General features: G+C 43.0%; 1 protein-coding gene and 3 pseudogenes across 1 annotated transcript; 1 reads left to right on the top strand and 3 right to left on the bottom strand.

Annotated features, from left to right (window-relative positions):
* Positions 1-3,647: 3,647 nt before the first annotated feature.
* Positions 3,648-6,648, bottom strand: LOC147434559 (uncharacterized). The gene has a single exon (XM_086491025.1). It carries the CDS (start codon positions 6,578-6,580, stop codon positions 4,283-4,285), a length of 2,298 nt encoding a protein of 765 aa, XP_086347151.1. The 5' UTR covers positions 6,581-6,648; the 3' UTR covers positions 3,648-4,282.
* Positions 6,649-10,078: 3,430 nt separating this feature from the next.
* On the bottom strand, positions 10,079-11,383 carry LOC147434558 (uncharacterized; annotated as a pseudogene).
* Positions 11,384-11,478: 95 nt separating this feature from the next.
* On the bottom strand, positions 11,479-12,285 carry LOC147434557 (uncharacterized; annotated as a pseudogene).
* A 1,392-nt stretch (positions 12,286-13,677) lies between these two features.
* LOC147434556 (uncharacterized) lies at positions 13,678-14,564 on the top strand (annotated as a pseudogene).
* Positions 14,565-21,331: the final 6,767 nt, after the last annotated feature.

Genomic DNA, 21,331 nt, shown 5'->3' with positions numbered 1-21,331 from the left:
CTAATGAGCTATGCACATTGTATGGGCGGTAGAGTGAGCGGGATGAGGTTGTATCCAAAGAGCATCAATTTACTGCAGCGTGACAGAGTAAGGGAGTGGGCACGCCACTCAGTGGGTTGGGAGAAGGGAATGGTATTAAAGGCTAAGGTACAAGGTTAAAAATATTAAAGGATAACGTACAAGGTTAAAAATATCACCACCTTGTCTTAACCAAAGCTTAAGGGTATGTAGCCATAGGGTACTACAAGGACAAAATGTTCCCTTCCAATGCTATTTGAGTATGAAAAATTGGTTTATCACGGTGTCAAAGGGCCCATTGAGAGGGGGGTCGGTTGGTTTTATCCAAGAAGATGCCCATTGGGAGGGGGGTTGGTTGGGTTTATCCAAAATAGCTCTTTTAAATTTGTTGAAGATGGGTCTCATTCCAATCTAGCCCATAGAGTTTTCACTGAGGCAATTCTTGGCTGAGAAAATATGATATTTCTGGTCAACTAGGGTTACTTAAGGGTATTTACCCTAAATATATAATGACTAATAGCTAATTATGCAAGTGCAAATTACTGTAGATTTACGGTATGCATTTCTTTTAAGTTATAAGACACGGTAAAAACTTCAAGGTTTCCACCCATAGACTAGGATTCATAGCAACCAAGGTGTTTGTTGTGTAGCTAGAGAGATGATGAGATTAGGTTCAGCTGTGCCAAATGTGTGTGTGTGTGTGTGTGTGTGTGTGTAGCTGTTAAATTTTAGATAATAAAACATAATTGAATTTTTACATTCAAAAGACAGCTGGCAATGGAACAAAGAATAGATAAGTACAAAAACAACTCAATATTAGAATCATTTAAGTATAATGTTTGTAGGAAAGAGATCCCCTTTCAGTATGCAGATAGTAAAGGAACTTCCCAAATCATAAGTGAGTGTTCCATCCAGTGTAGGACAGCTTGCCAAAGTCAAAAAAAACTTTCAAGATAAGATAGAGTCCTTACCTGCATCCATCCAAACAAGACAACAATTCAGTTAGCCTTGAATGTGTTTTACAGGTATCAATGGACTATACTAGTTGTTATCCATGTCCATCTTACAAAACTTTTTTACCTTTTACAAACTAAGTCCAAAGTAAATCATTTATATATATTTTCACAGTGTTTCTAGTCAAAGAGGACCTATAACTCTTCTAATCCAAGTGGTATATTGCTTCAAAAAACAGAGTATTTGAGTTATACTCCGTCAGATTAATGAGGTTTTATTAGTGACCAAGCCTAAATTCTTTTTTACCGAGTAGGTTCTAAGTTAAGAACTGATAATGTTTTTGTTTTTCCTCAAGTGGAGGTCAATTCTTCCAAAAAAAACAGATCACTATCTCATAGCTAGCCAAAAGGTAGCAGCATAGCCTGTCTAACAACAGCGACTAAAAAGTGAAAGCCAATACCGTATTACATTGCTTCGAATAATCCAAATTAATATTGATCAAGTCGTATAAATGCCACGAAACCATATTCCCTCCAAGGTTTAGAGAAAGTAACCAACTTACCTTACAAGGGTCAAAGAGTATATGGTTTTTTTTTTTTAATTCCATACGCCACCTTACACAGAGGGTTTTAATAGATTGCAGAAGCAACAAACAGCATGATACCCAATCATACCAACTACAGTACCAGTTGTAGGATAGAATACTCATCCAAGGTGTAACCCCTTTCCAAGATCATATGCATACCATACAAATATCAAGCCAAGCGGCCGTATACTTACCTTCCAATTTAGCGCACCAAGAAAACCCTTTTTCCTAAACATTAGTAACCCAGAACGGTCGGTTTTTCCATGAAAACGGCTACAATAGCCTTGATAAAAAACGATAGTTCCAAACTTAGATGACCAGTATCCGATAGTCCCCGATGCTTCCGGTGTTAAAACTGCAAAGATCAACCCCATTTTATTTTTACAAAAACCAGTCAAACAGTATGAACCGACACAGTCTGCAAACGAAAAAAACCTGCAGAGACTAAAAAATTCCAAGGTACCATGGTAACACCAAGACCACATATCAATCATAGGAGTAATTTTGAATCCTGCTGCGCAGTGTGACAGTAAAAAAACAGTTAACGACAGTCGTATAAAACAAGTCCTTACACCACATGATCACAAGCAATAAATGCCTGAGACAAGGTATTTTGAGCAAGGTATATACCGCTACCATGCCATTGTCCAACATTCATTAATACTTACCTTACTGAGCCAACCAATAACAAATCAATGCTCAATGTAAAACTAAAGCAAAAAATTCCAACACAACCAGTAGCGAAGCAAGCAAGGGTAGAAAAAAAACCTGAGAAACCTGAGTGGTGAGTTCCATAACTCCTTTTGTGAAGCAAGCAGTAAGTTTTTCAAAAAAAACACGACAGAACAACCCTGGCTAAGTGAGGGACAGAGATGCGCCCTCACCTGTTTAAATAGTGGAAGGAGGAGGGATTGCTAGTCCTTTGAGCGGGTGCCATAAGTGAGCCAGGCCGCCTTCCTGGAGACTGTGTGTGTGGGGTAGCTCTATTCGGTGCGCAGATACGCATGAGTGGGGAGATCCATAGCAAAGATGGAGAGGCCGCCTTCGTGGTGTGATGAAGAGGGAGAATGCAATCACGCTCGGCCACGCCACAGATGGAGATCTTTAATTAGATCCTTAGTTTAATAACAAGGGCTATGCCCCATGGTCTTGCAAAAGAGTAACGGCATTTTAAGTAGTAACCCTAATGCAACCCAACTGTTTCCGAGCTTGATCAAAGTGGGGGGGGGGTTGTTTTGAAAACAACAAGAATACTATTGTACCACTGTGTGTGTGTGTGTGTGTGTGTGTGTGTGTGTGTGTGTGTGTGTGTGTGAGAGAGAGAGAGAGAGAGAGAGAGAGAGAGAGAGAGAGAGGTCCTAACCTTTTATATTGAAACGTACATTTAAAACAAGCTTCCATCCATACACCTGAACAATAGGACAATTACAAAAAATAAATTGACAAGGACAAGTCTTTACAAAAAGCTTCTGCACACAGCTTTCCCACTTTAGCTCCTTTTATTAATTTGCTGTGTAAATGTTGAGATTACTTAAATCATGCTAATATTTCTGATGACTAAATAAATTTGTATACCAAATGTAATTGTTGAAGAAAATATTGTGCTCAATACTATCTGGTCAATGTGCTCGATACTATCTGGTCAAGATGTATACCGAATGTGGTGATATTCAATTACAATACAGTGATTCGGTACGCACTGTCATTGATGCATACTTTGAAATAATTCTCCGCCTAACTCCTTTCATTCTCAATGAATTGGCTCAAATGCTTACTCCTGTCTTCAGCAATAAATCAGTTTATGCTTGCAGATACCATTTGTCCACAAGGAGTATAATTGTATCTTCCCTTCAATACCCATGTGGAGAAGAAAGCAGCAGGTATCTCAGACTATAGCATTCATACCTAGTAGTAAGAGTTTGAAAAGAAGAGAGGTTACCATCTATTAGTGAATGATTAGTGGAAATTAGTGAATGGTTAGTCAAAAATTAGAGGCATTAGGGGGCTCCGGGGGTAATATAACTCGAATTTAGTAAGCAATGATTGCACATACATCAAAACCAAACCAAAACTGAATTATACACACTCAAATCCAACATTTTGGTGAGCAATTCCTGAAAATTAATGGTGGTTAAACCCTTACAACACATCCTTGACTTCACTAGCTAAGGTTATCATCGGGCTTTGGAGGTTTCCACCAAATCCCCGGATAAATGGCAACCCCATCTTGCCAAAATCAACCCCTTTCCTTCTAAGGCCATTGCCTTGGCGAGCCATAAACCTCTTTTTCTAGCAATTGCTAAGCAAATCAAATTACTGACTGACAATGGTGCAAAAGACCTTACTATCTGCCCCGGACTGTGGCAGGATGATTGAAATATGATCCTCTTTCCAAGAAAAGTTAGCTCATAAGACCCAAAAGCCGCACCATGTCAATTGCACTCATTCCACAACTCTTGAGCATTGAGAGTTGTGGAACGGCTCCACACACACCACATGATAAATAAAAAATTGATCCCATAGGTCATGCTTGACCTCCGAGGACGATGATGGAATCAATCTATCTATCTCCCCATGGCACCATGACTTAACCTTTGAATAGAATGCAGAACCAAGGCAAAATTAAGACTCCAGGCTAAAAGTACACTTTGGCCACAGTAGTACACATCCAGGCCCAGAGCCCCCACATCTGTTTTGCACTCTTTGACAAAATACCATCTACCTTTACTTCTTATGGCCCCTCTTTCCTTTCTGTACAATTGGATGCTCATCAATGAAAGGTAACCCAAACTTTTTTACTTCTTGCACTGTCTCTTTCGTCTCCAAACTTTCTGGCTTATAAACAATCCCGAATAGCTCTTTGAGAGATTTTTTGACTCTTTTAAAATCCCCAAAACTAATATTTTTGTGGAGTGAACTTACTGCAGAATCACTTGGCGAACATCCTCGAACTCTCATCTCATCCAAAAGCCTGAACACCTCCTCAACTCTCTTATACTGAGAAAACCCTTCTAGCAGAACATTGTACGTAGCTGCATCTGGACATATACCATTTTTCTGCATTTCCTTGTACAATAAGTCCGCTTCATCGTGTTGCCCCACTTTCCAATACTTGTGTAGAAGCATGGTATATGTAGCACTCTCTGCTGCACATCCATCTTCTTCCATACTTTGGAGAAATTGCCTTGCTTCTGATAGCTTGTCTAGCTTACAAAGACCGCCAATGAGGGCATTATATGTGGAGGTATTTGGCAAGCACCCGACTCTCCGCATCTCATGTAAGACAGTCGTCGCAAACTCCGCCTCACCAGATTTGAGCAGATTATCAAGGAGGGCTGTGTATTTTTCTGTTGAAAGCACAATGCCGCTTCCGATGAGAGGCTTGAAAAGCTCAGCTCTTCCTGAAGTGTCTTCACAGTTGCAATCTATTAATGCTTCAAATGTTAGTTTGTCTGGAGAGACACTAATCTTCTGCATTTCACTCATAACTCTTTTGACGTCAAGTATCCTGCCTGCCTTGCTTAAGCCTTTAACAATAACATTGAATGTAGGTTTATTGAGTACAAGTTCCTGCTCAAGCAATGTGTCATAAAGCTTCAACATCTCATTGAACCTACCCTCTTCACATAGGCCTTTGAAGAGAGGGGACCACTCAGCTATGTCCAACAAGCAACCACTCATAAGAACATCATTCTTGACAAAATCTACTGCCTCCAGAAACCTTCTTTCCCTGCAAAATCCACCAAAGACAACAGCATAAGTATACTTGTTCGGAGGAACACCTATTTCCTTTCCCTTTACGAGCAGCCGCTGTGCAACATCCATACGTCCCTTCTTGCACATTGCCTCGACAATATCATTAAGAAATATGCTGTCCAATAAGAGTCCATTACCCTTCATCGTGAGCAGCAAATGACAGGCTTCTTCTGCTCTACCTAGCTTAATCAGCCCCTTCAAGATCCCAGTGTAAGTTTCAAGCGTAGGTGGGAAGCCCCTATTAGCCATGTCAATCATTAACTTCTGTGCTTCCTCCACCCTTCTCTTCTTGCACAAACCATTCACAATGATGTTAAAAGAAGCAGCATCAGGCTCAGTAGGAAGCCTTTCAAAAAGCTGACAGGCTTCATCAACCCTAGCAAGCTTGCACAGCTGATCAAGCATTATGTTGCAGGCAATGATACGAGGTACTAACGCCTCCCCTGACATCTTCTTCAAGAGTGACATAGAATCATCCACCTTTCCTAGCTTACAAAGGCCATGAATTAACTTCTCATACATTCGGGCATCAGGGTGTACATTGAAAGCCTTGGACTTTTCCACGAGTCTGAGGGCATCGTACGGCTTCTCCACTTTGCATAAACCTCTGACAAGACCATCCAGGGTCATAGCATCGATACTCCTAGGCACGCTCTCTGCAAGCCTCAAGGCATCATCTATTCGGCCTCCCTTACAAAGGGCATTTGTGAGCATACCCAGAGTGATATTATCTGGCATGACATTCGCATCTAGCATTTCTTGACATATGGTCACCACATCATCCAAAACGCCCTCCTTTATGAGCATGCTGAGAATGCAGCGGTATGTGGATAATGTGGGTTCACATTGGAATTCGGCCATTCGATAGAAAAGCTTCAGTGTTTCAAGAATCTTGCCTTCCTGGCCCATAGTTTTCAAGATGAAGGTAAAAGTTGGCACTCTGATAGAGAACTTCTCCTTCTTCAAATCCATCAGAACCTTCTCCACCAAATCAAATTCTTTGTTTCTGCAAAGAGAATGTATGAGTGCGCCATAAACCGATCCATTGTGCTTGTAGCCGCGTTGGTGCCGAGCCCAGTCAAAAAACGTGTAAGCAACTTCAGAATCATTCTGTTCTGTGATTATTCTGCAGACGAGTGGGGGTTTCAGCTTCGAACCGTGTTTTGATAGAATTGCTTCTGGCTGGAAGACAGAAGATTCTGCGCCGGTAGTGGTGGCGACCTTCAATTGCTGAAGGATGAGCCTCGAGGCCCTTAAAGGGCCCATAGCAAAAGAGCAACCAAATGCATCGCCAGAGGAGACGAACCCTTTCCTGGTACTCAGGGTTTTTAAAAATGCCGAGGTTTAAGGTTTTAGTTATGGTAAAATTTTCATAGACTAAGCTCCAAAAAAGCCTAGGTTTAGTATAATGCAACCTACATATTTTGAGAAATATCGCTAAATCTTAAATTTTTAGGTGAGAACACCTATAAAATTTAGAGAAGTTTCGTGTGAAAACATTCAAATATATGTCCTACCCATTCAAAAAAATAACAGATTTGTGAGAATCATCTAAAGATGTTGGGGACTCGGAAACAAAGACTTTAGCGCTCTCTCTCTCTCTCTCTCTCTCTCTCTCTCTCTCTCTCTCTCTCTCTCTCTCTCTTCCTCTCTCTTCCCATGTTGCATGCCAGTGACCACTTGTGGAGTTCTCTCTCTCTCTCTCTCTCTCTCTCTCTCTCTCTCTCTCTCTCTCTCTCTCTAAATTGTAAGCGATAGCTGCCACATCTTCGCCTTTTTGCATGAGAGGTTATCTGAGGTGCAGTCCAACAAGTAGCTCTCTCTCTCTCTCTCTCTCTCTCTCTCTCTCTCTCTCTCTCTCTCTCTCTCTCTCTCTCTGCGCATGCAAGGTCCTATTCCCTCTCCTGAAATCCCCTGACTCTCTCTTTGGACTATTCATGCAACACCTCGTGCAATCATCAGGGTTGGGCCCCTACGTATGCAGAAGAGGGCGTGCAGACACGTAGGGGTAGCTAACGTGGAAGAGGGAAGGGGGAGGAATATATGGGGGTAATGGGATTTTCTTTTAAGAAGAGCCAGTAGTATCAATACCTCTAATATTTCTCATATGTAGGCTTGGGAAAGTTTTTTACGAGCATTGGGACTCATAGTAGGCTAGGTAGACTTAGGCTGCTTACACACCACCTGTCCAAGCTTGGCCATGCAAACTAGGAAGCCAGGTGTCACAAAATAATTCGTGGTGTCAAAAGGGCAATGGAATGCTTGGCCATCAGTGGTTTAGCAAGAAAAATGTGCAAGTGGGTTCAAAGGACATGGAGGATACGTTTCTTTAAGAATGACATGTTTCTTGGATGGATGAGGTTTAAGAGCCAAACGCTCCTGATATGCACTCAAATCATCAAGGTGTGCTACTTTGAGGAAATTTGGAAGGCCAAGAAACGCAAGGTGTTTGAGAATGATCTTGTAACTACTAGCTTCAAGGATAATACTTGAAAGCAAGAAATTGATTGTCTCCATCGGTAAAAGGAAGGACTCGAACGATTGGTATTGGGACATTAACGCCGCTCTAACATGATAAAGCTGACCTAATGTGGGGTAGTGGGCTACTGCTTTGCTAAGCCCGGTTGCTATCCTATATAATATGATGACCCTCAAGGCTCGGCACGAGCTTGAGGTATTCTTGTACATTATTTTGATGAATACAATACATACACTCACTATTGTGAGTTTGGAAAAAAAAAATTACTATGAAGTATTGAAAAATTACTAGTGTATCAGCTAATCAAGTGCCTTATAGAGGTATGGTAGAGAGTTTGCACTATCTCTCTCCAAAAGTTATAGAGAACAAAAGCAGTATCTTGCCCCAGAGTCAAGGTGTGCACTCCAACTATATAGGCATGGAGACCAAGAATGAAATAACAAGCCTGGAGCTGTAGACGCTTTGACGTGCACCCTTAGTTTCAATCATTTGGCTGGCATTCCTGCAATTAAGTGTGGCATAAAAGGTATACATTTGAAAGATCAACTTCTTCAAAGAATGAGGAAAAAAAAATCTTCTTTTTGAGTATGACTCTCCTACACCAGTCCTTGTTTCTTTTTTGTTACTTCTAATTGGATTCAATGAAAAATACAAAGAACACAATGGTGGGCCTATCTATACTATATATCTATAATCTATACTATATATAATGCAGCTTAAAATTTTCAAGGAAGGAGAGACCCTCCAAGTGTCACTCACTGGTTCACTTAAAAAGGAACCTTATAAAATGTCCCATTTCTCTAAAGCTTGGAATCTTGGAACCTATAAACTTTTCAGGGCCTTCAGTTTTTGGCCTGCGGAAGGCCATAGGGTTTTAGGTGCAAAGTTGTTGCAAACTCTAGGCCGATCGATATTGTTGATGGATGGCTGCCACGTGTTATTAGGTTTTTTAAGGTTCATTTGACCCATCTGCAACCCCTTTTCGTGCTGCTCCTGGCGGACCTCGGTCCTTTTGCCCTGCTCCTACCAGAGAATGTGGCACGCGCAGTGGGTGCTGTCCTTCCGAGAAGACGGTGCACAGCAGGTATGTTCTTTTCGTGCTGCTCCTGCCAGAGCACCAAGAGGTGTTCGATACGCAGCTTTGCTTGTTTAATGCCGCGGGGTTTTCAAGGTTATTGAAGACAATTGCATTCAATGGGGTTGATGTGCAAGCTCAGGTGGCGAGGACGTGGCAGCAAGAGGTCTTTGATGCGCTGTCCTGCTCGTTTAATGCCGAAGGCGGGCTTCTCAAGATTGTTGAAGGCGACTGTGTCGTTGTGCAGGCTGAGGTGACGAGCACTGCTCGTGTTGTTCTTTATGCTTCAGTGCATGTATTGAAAGGCACAGGAGATGTAATTTACATGTGCTTATTGTAGCTTATATAAGAGGCCAAAAAGGGCAGAAAAATGCAATGTAACAAGTCCTTGTCTCCGGTGGTTATCATTATACTGTGTCATGCTTTTATAGATATGGCAGCAAGTCTGAAGATTTGTTTTAATGTATGAGCTTTTGAGCTACATTATCTAGTGGAAGATTCTCTCTTTGTCCTGCTTTTGTACATGTGCCAGCAAGTCTCAATCTTTGTTGTGACGTTTGAGCTTTGACCTATCTCTTGCTATTCAATTTGTCTGTGCTGATATGCTGCAATTCCAAATTTAAATCAGTCAAGGAGTTGAAATTTGCTGAGTGTCTGCTGTAGATTAGTTTGAGGGTTTGTGTCTTGTGCCTTAAAGTAGTTGCATCAACATTTCTTTGGAGATCCTCTTTATCATGGCATCTGATGATGGCATTGCTGGTGGTGGTGAAGGGAGTGCAAGCAATGCCTCACCCAACGACGGTGAGAGCATCGACTTCTCCGGAGGTTTGTTTCTCTGCCTCGTGTGCTGGTGTTGTTTTCCATTATCGGTCCTGGTTTCTTCTTGCTTGCGAGCGACGCACTCAAAAATGTTTGTTGCGCTGGTGTTGTTTCTCCCGGTCCTACTGCTTGCTTTTTGTTATGCTTGCAAGTGATGTACTCGTGACGGTTGCAGCGACATCATTTCATTCGCTGCTTTTTTGAGTTGGTCCTGCCTACAATGGCCTAGTGTTGCTCCATTTGCTTCTGTTGCATTAGGAGCACTACTGGTTGAGGTGGTTGTATTCTCCCTTGGCGACTAGGTTTGGCATTTGTTGATTTTTGAGCTTAACTGTGTGTTCGATCTTTTTGATTGCTGGTTCTGGCTTATTTCTGCTTGCGTGTGATGCACTCAAGAACTTGTCTTTTTGGGGATGTCCATAGATGTTTCCTGGTGATTTAATGAAGAAAAAAGTGCTTGTTTTGTGGAGGTTGTTGCTCCTTGCCTATGTGAATTCCCCATTTGTGAACTCCTTGTATTGAAAGAAGTGATTGTGCTATGGTTCAATCGAAGAATAGGGGTTGTTGTCACACTTTGAGGCTTTGATGAGAATGCTTGCTACCAATCATGAGAGGCCCCTTTGGGCGAGTTGCCTCTTGAGGAAGGCGCACTTGTGGAAGGCTAAGGCCTTGCTTTACTAAAAGAGGAGGATCTTGAAACACCAGTATAGAAACGGGTTGGTTTTGTGCATGCAAAGGTGGTAGCCTCTTAGCTGATGTGTTGCAGGGGAGAAAGGAGATGTTTTTTTTGTTGTCGTCAAAGATGAGAGAACAAAGTTGCCTCCACCTTTTGATGCTACAGCTGTTGTGTGTCTGCTTGTGGGTGTTGTGGGGTGAGAACTAGGTGCTGATAAAGGTTTAGCTTTGCTCTTTGGTGTTGTTGGGTTGATTATGTGTGCTGAGGATACTGGGGTTCTTCTAGAAGGGCTTGCAGGCCTTAATGCAGATCCAGACCGCAGAGTAAGAGGTGTCTTTTTGGGTGTCGATGTGGTCACATTGGTGGTTGAATACATTGAGTTTTCTAGCAGCCCATTGGATCTAGCCGCACCATTGTGCCCCTTTCTATAAGCCAATTCTAGATCTGTCAATAAAATAGCACCTTGGTTTCTTGAGTTCGCCTCTACTTGGTTGCTTGAAAACTACAAGTATGAACATAAAGTGAGGGATGAGTGTTAATAAAGCAAGAAACCTAAAGCTTTCTTCCACTTTCTTGCAAATAAATGTCGAGACACACAGATTTCTTTATCAAAATTATGCACAGAAACTTACTCGTGATGTTTTAATAGCAGCTACAAATTGAACCAAGCTAAAAGACTCCAATTGAGATAGGGAGTCATCTTCTGGCGCTGAGTTGAGTTTTGAATGTTTCTTAGAGGGGTACCAGGAGGAGTAAGCAAACTTATGAGAGACCAGATTCTAGACAAAGAGTGATCAAAGACTGTTATTAAAATTAACACAAGAGGCTAAAGTAGAATTACCAGTCATAGTCATTCTTGCCTAACTCTACTGTAAGAAGGTCATCGCTTTTCAGATTCAAATCTATAGTTTGGGAGTTATCGACAACTAACTTGTTGTTATCGACAGCTAACTTGGGATTCTCCGCCTGGCATCTAGGCGTGCCGGCGCAAGCTTCTCCGGATCCTCTCAAGAGCTTCATTTCTGCGGCTCATTCTTCCTTGTCTTTTCCGAGTGTCTTGCATGTTGGACGTTTTTGACGTCCTCTTTGCTCTGCTCAACTAGTCAATGCTACGCTTAATTGGATGCTTCCTTTTCTTGCCCTCTTGCAGAGCTGCGCAGGTTCGTTGAGTCTGCTCCATGTCCTGCAAACAAATGTTCATCGTAGTTGGTACTGTTGAGCTTTAATGGGTTGCCCCCAAGTCCGAGCTTCGAGGAAACCGAAGCTAGGAAGAGGTGTAGGTGTGCCTTGCTTCAAGGAAGCCCTGCTAGCCATCCGGCTGGTAGTGCAGGTATGGCCAGCGTGCACATTCATTCTTTGTGGAACAGGCTTGGCGTGTCTGCGATGTTCTCTGTTGCAATGCACTGCTGAGTGTTGAGCTACATTAAGATGGTGCTCTGCTTTCTTTTGTAGGCAAAGGATACTCTCCACTAGGGGAGGAGTGCGCACAAGGCGCACCGTCTTCGTCTCAACGGCAACTTCCTTGCCCAGCTCGCGAATTAAGCAAAGCTGTAGCCTCATTTTCTGAAACTGGCCAATCTTCAGCTGCTCACAATTTCTTGGACAGTGGCAAGCTACTGGACAAAGGGAAAAGCCTGATAGTCAAGGAAACCTTGCCGCTATTTGTGATTACTGATATAGATGAGAGTAGTAAACCTTTCTCTATAGAGGGAAAAATCTTGAATTGGTACGGCACATACCGTTCCATCTCCCCTGGGCAAAAGAAAAATGCACGTTACTTCAAGTTTGACATCGTCGATGCCTATTGCACCAACACGATCACGGTCGTCGTTGTGGATCCCTTCATTGAGAGCTACACCAAGGAGCTCAAGATCGGCTTGTTCGTCAGGATTGACTGTCCTCTTGTGAGGGCTAAAAACCATAATGATGCTGGCTCAGCTTCGTTCTCCTTGCATGTTGATGCGTCGACAACCATTCGACCTTGTGACCCATTCCCTGTTTCTTTAGCTTTCTATCCTGAGACAAAGATAAACACATTTCTTGCTGACGCTACAATTTTCGAGACTACTAGCCGATGTCCGCCCTTGACGACACTGGCGTTTGTTGTCTTGCAAAGTCGTAATTTCCATGAGAGAATTGGCACTACATTCGGGGATTTGGTTGTTGCCGATGGCCCGACCCCAGACGACAAAGCAGTTGTACGTATCAGAAGCATTGGCTTCAATGCTCCTCCCTTTCGTTGTTGACAAACCTTTTGTTATATGTAGGTGAGCTTTGTCAACTCTAGAAAGCATGACTACGATCAAGTCATGGCCCAGATGGCTAGGGAGGACATTGTTATGTTTGTGGCTAGGAATATTGGCCTCTTTGTTGGCAAGGTGTGCACATTGTCTGTTCTAGACGTCACAACTTTGGTCCCTGTGCGAGGATCACGCTTAAAACAAGAATTGACCACAGCATTTCATAGACAGTGTGAGATTCTCGGCTACAATAGAGAGGTGACTTTGCATGCTTTGTAGTCAACTAGATAAAGATATCTTTAGTGGTCTTTACACGTTTGTTTTTTTTTAAGGTTGTGGGACTTTGCGCTTTGTGAACTTCAATAGAGCTCTCTTGCAATTCCCAGTGCTCAGTTTGTGACTCACCGAAGGTGAAGAAGGTTGAAGGCCCGACTGCGTTGTTCTCTTTGAGATAAAGATCACGTCATCAACATGACTCTCAAACTGGAGGCACAAATCCGAAGCAGCATTGACAGACGTGTTGTGGCGGTTCAAGTGTCAGGGTCTATGGTAGATCGCCTTCTGGCCTTGCCAAGGAGCTTTAAGGAGGTGTTCATGGAGAGCATTCCAGAGGTGTGGGATATTTTATCGACATGTATTGTCGAGGGTTTGTTCAAAATTGGCACAAATGGGTCTATGATATCTTTCACTCCTCTGTTGGAAACCTAGATGCTTTGAGAGCATGGATTTCGATAGATTTTGGCCTTTCACCACGAATAACTATGCTTCCTTACCTAGACCCCTTTACAATCGATGAACTAAATTTTTGCTTGTCCATTGTATATCGAGTTTCGTAAGAAAATGGTATCCTGCTTTTGAGTCTTGTTGCCGTGGTGTCTCTCCATAACTCACTTTCTACTCTTCCTTCCTCTCCATCTTTTCAACCTTACAAAGCACAGACTCTCTCTCTCTCTCTCTCTCTCTCTCTCTCTCTCTCTCTCTCTCTCTCTCTCTCTCTCTCTCTCTCTCTCTAACACACATACACAAACAAACACACAAGACGGCTGAATATTTACAATCTCACGTGCCTTTGCAATGACTCACTTGCCCAAACGCGATGTCGATACCGTTCTTGCGGCACAGTTTCCGAACAATTCAGACATCTTTCTCGTGCTACACCATCTCCAAAACTCAACAGGTGCACCGCATGACCTTGGATCAAATTTACTCAATGACTTGTTTGAGAGCTTCTTGCTTGAAAGACATGTTGTCCCGGGTGCATGCCTCTTCTTCCCTACTGACAGGGCCACTAGCGCAATGACGGCCACAAAATTCTCATCTTTGTATTCAACATGCACCAATTCACTTGCTCTTAGCCTTGACATGTTAACGGCCTTTGCTTGTTTTGCGAGTTGTAGGTTAAAAGTGTATTTGAAAAGAAATGGAAGCATGAGAACAATCATCTTGGGGATGCCATCGAAACCATTTCTTGCAAAGGGCATTTTGCTCTCCGAAACAAGCAATGGCATCGCATACCTTCCCATCTTCACAAGGTGCTCAAGCCGTGCACGTGCTGGATGGAAAGAAGATGAGGTGGCCACTTTGCATCGGCTATCCTTGTTGCATGAGGCTTTTCCTGTTGTTGAGGTGGTCCGCATGTTCCAGGCCAAGCACCCACACACGTTGCACACAACTCAGGCCGTGAAATGCAAGCTTTCACGCCTGAAGAAAGAGAAGGGCTTGGTCACTGGTGCTCAGATACGATGCACCCATGGCAGGTTGAGCAAGCCCATTAAGAGATACAACAAAAGCATTAAGGACAAGCCCATTACACCCTGCAAAAAATGTGGACGCTTACTATTCCGATGCCAGCTAACACGTCAGCTTCTGCCTTTAGTTGCAGAATCCACTCCGAGGAAGCGAAGACACTATGGGGATGTGTATGTTTACAGCCAGTGCAAGAAACACTTGACAAGCGATAGCAATCGCCTATGGAGCTTGCAAGAGACGGGGTTCAATCTAGTGCTTCCCTTTGTGTCAAATCTAAACCCCGTAGAGGCACACTTGGTCTCCATTCGTATCCCCTTCGCCAAGATACGCGAACTGACATATGATGGTCAGTATGGGCTTAGAGGTAGCGTTGTCAATGTGCTTGCCAACTTGGAGAAGAGCCAGGATGTGCTGCCTCGCTTCATTGAGGATGAGGCCTCTGTGCTTGTGGGAATCAAACGGAAACTTAAAAACGATAGATGTTACCTAAGCGGCGTTGTGCGACCCCTGTTCACAATGCGTGCAACCACTACGCTACTATCCACACCACTCTACATGAGAGAAAGTGTCACCATCAACAACAAGTGGCTTGCACACCTTTCTAGTCTAAGTATGGCTCCTACGAATACCCTTAATGATGATGCGCACGATGTTGAGCTTGAGGATGAACAGACTGATGTCATGCTCCATGGGGTCACAAGTGCTGCAGAGGTTCATGTCGATTACAGTGGCAAGATTCTTCATGTTGCACCTTGCGAGGGCAACTCACCATTGAGCATCTTCATGGACGAGTATTGTGAGGAGTTGAGCTTCCCAACTCTTTTCTTCGGGTCCCCTAGAAGATATAGAGAAGCCGCAACCAAAGATTATCAAACGATTGCAAAGTGGGAGCTCCTGAAAATCGACAGAAGATTCGCCCTGGACATTGAGAATTTTATTTTTCAAGTCTATCAAAATCATGTCGGGACAAGTTGCATCCTCTATTTGGGTGCGAATGCGCAAGGGAAAGCTAGGAGGTGTAGCGCTGACTGCAAGGCAAGTTGTAGAAGACACAAACATAGAGAGGCTTCTCAACTCAAGGTTAGGCTTTAGAGACTTCGAGGCACTGCGCACATCCTCCGACTACAAGGAAACGATGAAAAAAAATGTTTTCGCAATGATCCGACAACTTGGACCGCCCACATTTTTTGTCACGTTCTCCTCCGCAGAGCGAAGATGGAAAGAGCTTCTTGCTGCACTAGTCCCCCTGAGCCAAGAGCCCGAGGAGAGCCTGAGCTCGTACCAACGTCACCTCATTTGCCCTGATCCCATTACAACTGCTCGTTTCTACGTCAACAGGTTCAACGCAATGAAACGGTTGTTGCGGACTGATTCCTCCATATGTGGCAAAATACGAGACTTCTTTTTCATCACGGAGTTCCAAAGTCGCTGTAGCCAACATGATCACGGTTTGTTGTGGCTAGAAAATGCTCCATCACTCACAACGCACTCACATCAAGATATTGTAATGTTTGTAGATACCCACATTAGCACAGATGGATCCATCTTGCCCAATGACCTTTCTGAAGCTTACAAGTAAAAGCACCATATGACTTGCCAAAAGAAGAGCAAAAGTTGCCGTTTTGGATTTCCACGTTTCCCCATGCCATTCACAACTATTATCCGGCAAGGAATACTTGAGCCGAACATAGCTAGACAAGGTAAGCTTTACTTGCAACAAGTCAAAAGACAACTCAGTCAAATTGATTTACAAAATGCCCCTACATTTGAAGAATGGCTAGAACAAGTACAACTCTCCATGGAACAGTACTTTCTTGCATTGCAAGCAACTATCTCAGGACCCACTATTTTCCTCCAGCGCAAACCAAGCGACATATTTACAAACAACTTCAACAAGTCAATAGATTCACTTTGGAATGCAAACACAGATATACAGTTCGTGCTAAACGCATATGGAGATGCGAGCTACTGCACCTCATACATGACAAAAATGGACAATACATTAATAGGAGTAATCAATGCACATGTTGATCACTGTGTCGCAAACAATGCAACAACGTTGGAGAGACTACGAAAAGTTGGTAGCACAATCCTTAACACACAGCAGATTAGTTCACAGCAAGCTGCTTACATATGCCTCTCACTTTCATTGCATAGCTCGTCTAGAGAATTCATATACATAAATACTAATCCACCTGAAGAGCGAGCTCTAGTCCTCAAAAAAAAGAATGCCTTGCAAAAAATGCACCCTGACACGACAGAAATCTTCTCTGCCTCCATCATTGACAAATATGCCTCCAGACCACACTCGTTCTTTGCCATGTGCTTGGCCCAGTTCGCTTCCACAACAAAAAATCCCTCCAGGCCTGACACATTGATGTGGAGGGCACACATCATACGGCACGTTAGATACAGTAAAGCCAAAGACCCTGACAACCACTACAGAGAACAATGCCTTATCTTCTTGCCATGGTGAAGCCATGAGAATGAGCACCTGCCCGAAAGTTCGTCTTGGATCGATGTCTACACTTCGAATATTGAGACAGTGAAAAACAATGAATCACAATTTGTTGTCAAACGAGCTCCACTCGACAGATTCGCAACAGCCTCCACAACCTCATGCAACACGAGAAGTGTGAGTTCCTTGAACGATTCCGACAATGCCAACGTGATGATCAACACCCCATCAAAGCAACCGATGAAGAAACCATTTGCTTTGCATTTTTCCAAAAATATTGCCATGACCAATGAGGATTTCCACGCATCAATAAAGAAGCTAAACCCACAACAATGACTCATCCTCAATGATGTCATGCTCAAAAATGCATAGCACCGTCAGAAAAGATACATCTCTTCCTCATAGGTGGAGCGGGCACTGGAAAAACATTAACGCTGCTCTTGCTAGTCGAAGCCTCATTCGCTTCTACACACATAAGTCGGGCCACAATCTTGACTTTCCTAAGGCACTCCTGATGGCATATACAGGCAAGGCAGCATTCAACATTGGTGGTACAACTATACACTCAGCTTTACATTTGCCTTTGATAACTACGGGACACACAAGCCTCGGAGCAAAAAATCTAGATGCATTGTCCTTACTTTATCAAGATTTAGAGCTTGTAGTGTTTGATGAAGTCTCCTTGATAGGATCGAGTGTCTTCTCATTGGCTGATTCACGTCTTCGTGCCATCAAGAGAAAACACGACCAACCTTTTGGTGGCCTTGATGTCATACTCTGTGGTGACCTCTGCCAAGCTAGCCCAGTCAAAGACTCTTGGATATTCACAAGCAAGCAAGCTCTTCTCGAGGCGGTCGCACCTTTGTACTGGCATGAGTTCCCTAAGTGCTACGAACTAGCGATCACAATGAGACAAACCGATGCACAGTTTATAGAGGTGCTCAACCAAATGAGATTTGGCTCGCACACCAGTAGCAACCTTGCATACATTAACAACTCCTTCCACAGAGAGTTGCCTGTTGACATAACCATATCACACCTATTCTACTCTAACAAGGCAAAGGATGAACACAATGAAAAGGTCTTTGCACAATTGGCTGGTGAGCCACACATATTCAAAGAGATTGACAAGTGTGACGCTTCTTGCAGCAAAACAATAGCAATTCCATTGGATGCCAGGCATGGATGCCAGGCAAACTGCGGGTCTCCAAGCAACATTGTGTGTGAAACCAGGGCTAGTGGTTGAGCTATGCGCTGGAAACCTAGACATTCTCGACGGCCTCATCAATGGCGCAGAAGGCGTCTACAAGCTCTGCACTACATTCTCCGACACGACATGCCTCTGGATTCATTTCACCAACCCCAGCATAGGGAAAAAACAAAGGTATGACCACCGTCATCTTCGCAACCCACTCACATTGCCTGGTTGGACTCCAATTCTCCGCATCGCACACGAATTCCAAATTGGAAAAAACTACTTCAACACCCTCACACGCAAGCAATTCCCAGTTCAGCCTGCTGCAACCCGCACAATTCACCGATCACAAGGGCTTACACTCAACACACTGGCTTTCAACCCCAAAGGAATCAGGTCTCACGGCCTCACATACACTACTCTCACACGGATTCGTGACACTGCAAATCTATATTTGATAGAGACGTTGCTACCCTGCAGCATTCACACCGACGCATCTGTCCTCAAAGAGCTCCACAGGTTGAGAACGGAAGCAGCTTATTCCCCCATCCAGAAGCAGCTGCATCTCCACCAAGATACACATTACATTGTCCAATCACTGAACGTTGTCTCCCTTGGAAAGCATGCAAATGATATCATCCACGACAAAAGCCTGATGGCCTTCGACGTCCTCTGCCTGCAAGAGACTCGACAACATGCGACAACCATTCCAGGCTTCCACAACATATCCTCAACAGAACTACACGGCATCTCCATTCTCCATAAAAACAACCTAATACCTACACAAATACACATCTACATAAATCAAACACTTGAAATGATCCATGCACCTTTCCACTGCGCCAACAACTGCCTGGCGACAGTCATTTCACTCTACAGGGTACCGGCATCATCACTCCCACGGTTCCTACAGAGCATCTCCAATCTTCTCGATTCAACCTGCACCATGCGACCACTAATCATAATGGGAGATTTCAACATTGACGCACTTGAGGAAAGCAACACATATAGAACCCTCTCCACCCTCATTCTCCAGCACGAGCTCCACCAATTGATACATCATCCAACCACAGTACACAACTCTACGCTAGACCACATATGGGTTAGTAATGACTTGCCGCAAACCATGTCTGGCACCAACTACAACTACTGGTCCGACCACTCCACTACATACCTCCTCATTGCCAAAAACTAACCTTCTCTTCCTTTCTACGGGCCATTGTGAGTTCTCACCTTGTTAACCTTCCAAAGTATAGAAAAAGGTTTGACTTTACTTTTCCTTAATTGAAGGGTGGCTCAACTTTGCTTTTAGAAAGCCAATGACCATAAAATTTTAGAATTTAAGAAATTGTTCATATGGACACTAGCAAAATTTTATCGATACATCAAGGTGAACTTGGAATCTGGCTAGGATTTTTCAATTGATACACTAAACCCCAATTTTAACTGAACACTAGTCTTGAATAGCCCCAAAATGGAAGGGCATGTGTGTGTGTGTGTGTGTGTGTGAGTGAGAGAGAGAGAGAGAGAGAGAGAGAGAGAAAGAGAGGTCTCAAAGAGAGTGCCAAAAAAAAATTCTGATTGAAATAATTTTAAAGTAAATCTATACATCTATACATATATAATGAAGCTTAAATTTTCCAAGCAAGGAGAGGCCTTCCACATGTCATCCATTGCAGCTTGCACAAATGTCCACGTTTGGAACTCCATGAAATAATTGTTGACAACCTCGGCGCTTGAAGGTCTCAGTCTAATCTTGACCTGCAACAGTTGCTCATGCATGTGTTTGTGTCCATGATATGTGTATGTGGTGTGTTCATGTGTTAGTGTATGTGTGTATGAAGAGAGAGAGAGAGAGAGAGAAGAAACGTGATGGGTTGTTGGCTATGTGTGCGCATGAGACTCGAATCTCAACCTACAATGTGACTGGGCATTGGTGGTGTGTGTGAGAGAGAGTCCAATCTAGCTGAGCGAGCATGTGTGCGCACCCAAGCTGTGTGTGTGTGTGTGTGTGTGTGTGTGTGTGTGTGTGTGTGTGTGAGAGAGAGAGAGAGAGAGAGAGAGAGAGATAACTCGCTAGAGTGTTCTCTCTTGTGTGTGTACTTTGTGTGCGTGTATGTGTGTGAGAGAGAGAGAACACGATATCACAGTTGCACGTTGTCTACGCACGTGTGTGTGTGTGTGTGTGTATGTGTGTGTGTGTGTGTGTGTGTGAGAGAGAGAGAGAGAGAGAGAGAGAGAGAGACAGAACGCGAGATCACAACTGTCTACAGCCTGTGTGTGTGTGTGTGTGTGTGTGTGTGTGTGTGTGTGTGTGTGTGTGTGTGTGAGAGAGAGAGAGAGAGAGAGAGAGAGAGAGAGAGAGGGAGAGAGAGTCCTACTCAGTGGTGAGAGAGAATGAAACGGTATATGGGGATTTAGTGGCAAGAGAGAAAGATAGAGAGTAATTTGGAAGAGAGAGAGAGAGAGAGAGAGAGAGAGAGAGAGAGAGAGAGAGAGAGAACTCAATTGGTCCCATATCCAAACAAAGTCAAGTAAGCCCAAGCTGATGAATCTAAGATATGGAAAAAATCTAGAGCGGGTCGCGAGCAATTGCAAGTTGACAAGGACTAAAGGTAGAGTACACTGTTGACTATATTAAAAAAAAATTGTGCTAAATTTCTTTGAACTTTGTAAGCGTTCTCAAATTCAAATTAGAATTTTAAGGTAAATCTCAAAATTTGTGGGGTAGGATTACACTAAACCTAGGTTTTTCCCTATGAACTTTGTAGGCATTCTCACCTTCAAATTAGAATTTAGAGGTAAATCTCAGAATTTGTAGGTGGAATTACACCAAACCTAGGTTTTTTCGAGCACTTGGATACATAGTGCTTTTTCCCAAATGCTTAGAAAATCTATTGATGAGTCTCGAGATTTAGTATATTTGAGTGTTTTTACACTAAGTTTTTATAAAATTTACGAGTTTTCTCACCTTCAAATCTAGAATTTAAAATTTGTAGGTGGGATTACACTAAACCTAGTCTTTTTTGAGTACTTGGATAAACTTGAAAAACTTACATATGAGAAAAGTATATTTCAAAGGTCTTTACATGATTTTCCTAAAATTTTCCTATAAAAGTTGGAGATTTGCCTTTAAATTTGAAGGTTTTTACTAAATTTGGAGGTTGCCATCAAGGGTACTTAGAGAATCCCACAAAAAATTGAAATTTAAAAAACCTACATGTGATAGAATTGTAGAGACAAATCTACTATATTTGAAAGTTTTCAATTTTAAATTTCTTAGATTGCATGTATGATGATGATTGTATGCCTTTCCTTTGATCTGT

Source organism: Adiantum capillus-veneris, chromosome 19 (genome assembly GCF_014529385.1).
Source record: "Adiantum capillus-veneris isolate H3 chromosome 19, ASM1452938v2, whole genome shotgun sequence".
NCBI lineage: Eukaryota > Viridiplantae > Streptophyta > Polypodiopsida > Polypodiales > Pteridaceae > Adiantum > Adiantum capillus-veneris.
This window is presented reverse-complemented; position numbering and strand designations above follow the sequence as displayed.

Coding starts and splice junctions, on each gene's coding strand:
- LOC147434559 (XM_086491025.1), bottom strand. CDS start 6,580: ATGGGCCCTTTAAGGGCCTCGAGGCTCATCCTTCAGCAATTGAAGGTC.